The 2,051-nt window shown below is 45.2% G+C and overlaps 1 protein-coding gene across 1 annotated transcript in view; it reads right to left on the bottom strand.

The window, feature by feature from the left end:
• Nucleotides 1–354: 354 nt before the first annotated feature.
• Nucleotides 355–2,051, bottom strand: part of myo5c (myosin VC) — a 34,164-nt gene continuing 32,467 nt past the window's right edge. Inside the window, exons 34-38 of the mRNA XM_015400525.1 lie at nucleotides 1,460–1,546; nucleotides 1,213–1,363; nucleotides 844–1,129; nucleotides 594–768; nucleotides 355–504 (exon numbers count right to left, since the gene is read on the bottom strand). Coding sequence (XP_015256011.1) covers nucleotides 406–504; nucleotides 594–768; nucleotides 844–1,129; nucleotides 1,213–1,363; nucleotides 1,460–1,546 — 798 coding nt within the window. The 3' untranslated portion in view covers nucleotides 355–405. The remainder of the gene's footprint in view (nucleotides 505–593; nucleotides 769–843; nucleotides 1,130–1,212; nucleotides 1,364–1,459; nucleotides 1,547–2,051) is intronic.

Below are 2,051 nucleotides of genomic sequence, written 5' to 3' on the forward strand. Positions count from 1 at the left end.
ATTTGTTTTAAGCAACTAGATTGGTTGGAAAAACGACCAATCTATTCTTAGAGTCTATCCAAACTTTATCCCGCTGAAAGCAACTCTCCTCCAAACTCCCACATCTTGACTGAATACTGTCAAAATTCTTGCATTTCCCGAACCGCTTCCCGAAGCAGTCACATGGTTTCATGGTAGCGAGGCCTCGGACGTCATCAATTTTGGCCCCGCCTCTAAATGAATCACGCCTCGACACGCGCTTCGGGGAAACGTGCCCTCCATTACTCGACACACGCCTCGAAGCCTCGGCTCATCTCATAACATCACTAGATTTTAGGTATAAATAATGATCCATTGGTTATTCCTTGCCGACCGGACTTTTCCTTTAATTAAACCTCAGAAGAGACTCCGCTCATTTAAACCTGACTAAACAGCAAAGCTTACCTGAACTTTGCGGACAAACGATGAGGTCACTCGCTTCTCAAAATCATCTATGGGTGTGTAGGAATTCAAAATCTTAACAATCTGAAAATTTAAATACAAGTTAAGTTTTAAGTATTGCATAAACGTCAAAAAAGCAACGGGACGCGGATGGATATCAGAGACTGGAGTACCTGATCAGGGTTTAGTTCAGTGCAATTTTCAGCAATCTCTTGAGCGTCTTCATCAGTGGACTTGTTGACCTGCAGCAGCCAGGCAGCCTGAGCCAGAGGCCTCAACGTATCGATGGCCCCGGAGCTCTGGAGCTCATTCTCCTTCAGCCACTCTTCCAGGTAACTGATGTTACATCTAACAGAAAAGTGAAACTTTTTTTTAACATCAAATCTCTTCTCCACCCTTCATGCAGATGTTGCCATAACAAACCTAATCTGCATCCCTTTCCTGCAAGAGCACATGTCTTTGCAAAGCATGATGTGGTTGAAGGTGGTGGCGCCAACCAGGAAGAAGAGCTGTTTGACAACCTGTTTGATCAGGCTCTGCTCCATGCCGTGGTGGCTCATGGCAGAATGGAAGACAGACAGCTGCTGCAGGATGGAGGAGATGGTGTATTTCTCTGAGTCCTTATACATACTGTTGGAACGCTTCCTAAAGCCGGTCGGTTTCATGCTAGAAATTCCTTGTAGGCTCTCATGCTCCAACATACCAGGCACTGTTAGAAGACATGCGACAGGTGTTAACCTACAGGAATCAAAATCCAACCTAAAATGTAGAATAAGTGTTTGGGTAAAACACCGATAGTAGGCGTGAGGATCTTCTGCATGACAGAGATGAGCTGATGGTAGATCTGTATGGCCACGTCGCTGAGAATCTGTCTGTGTTCGGACAAATCAAAGTTCTGCAGGCAGTTCTTTTTCTGACGCGCTGTGCTCTGTTTCTGGAACTCCTTTTGTAAGAAGAGACAAAGGAAAAAAAAAACATACTTTCCACTGTAGGCGAGAGTTTAGACAGGTTAGACCAGAAGAGTCGGGGAAGTGCTCACCTCCTCCCCGCTGTATTGTTTTAGACAGTTGAGCAGCTGGTATGTGTTGGAGAGCCAGAAGGACAAAGATTCAAATTCCTTGTAAGCCTGAAACAGACGAATGTCAGAAGCAACTTAGCATGCTTGGATTTAATGATTTTTTTAATTCTTAGAAGTCAACACACAGAGGCGGTTCTAGACCAAATGTACCAGGGGGGCCACGGGGGGTGGAGGGTAGCAGCGTGTTTTCATGGGGGCACAAAAAGGCATGAAATAAAAAACAGGGAAAAGGATTAAAATATATTAAAGGCATACTATGCAAATTTTTTTAGTTAATTAATGTGTTCCATAACGTTTTGGATGATTAAATGAGTAATTTCAGGTCGAACAAAGGTATTCTCGGCCGCCCTGGTGGCCTGTGGGGGAAATACAGTACTTGCAATTGCAGGAGCCCTCGGCCCGCACCCACAGGCTCAGAAGTCTCGCGAGAGTCGGTCTTGCTTTACGGCGAGAACTGCTACACGCCCCCAGTGAAAGGCATGCTCATTGCTAGCGCAGTGGCGTTATCATGGCGGAACCAGCGAGAATTTTCAAACTAGAAAATTGGAACAAA

This window comes from Cyprinodon variegatus, unplaced genomic scaffold, assembly GCF_000732505.1.
Source record: "Cyprinodon variegatus isolate N-32 unplaced genomic scaffold, C_variegatus-1.0 Scaffold1115, whole genome shotgun sequence".
Taxonomy (NCBI): domain Eukaryota; kingdom Metazoa; phylum Chordata; class Actinopteri; order Cyprinodontiformes; family Cyprinodontidae; genus Cyprinodon; species Cyprinodon variegatus.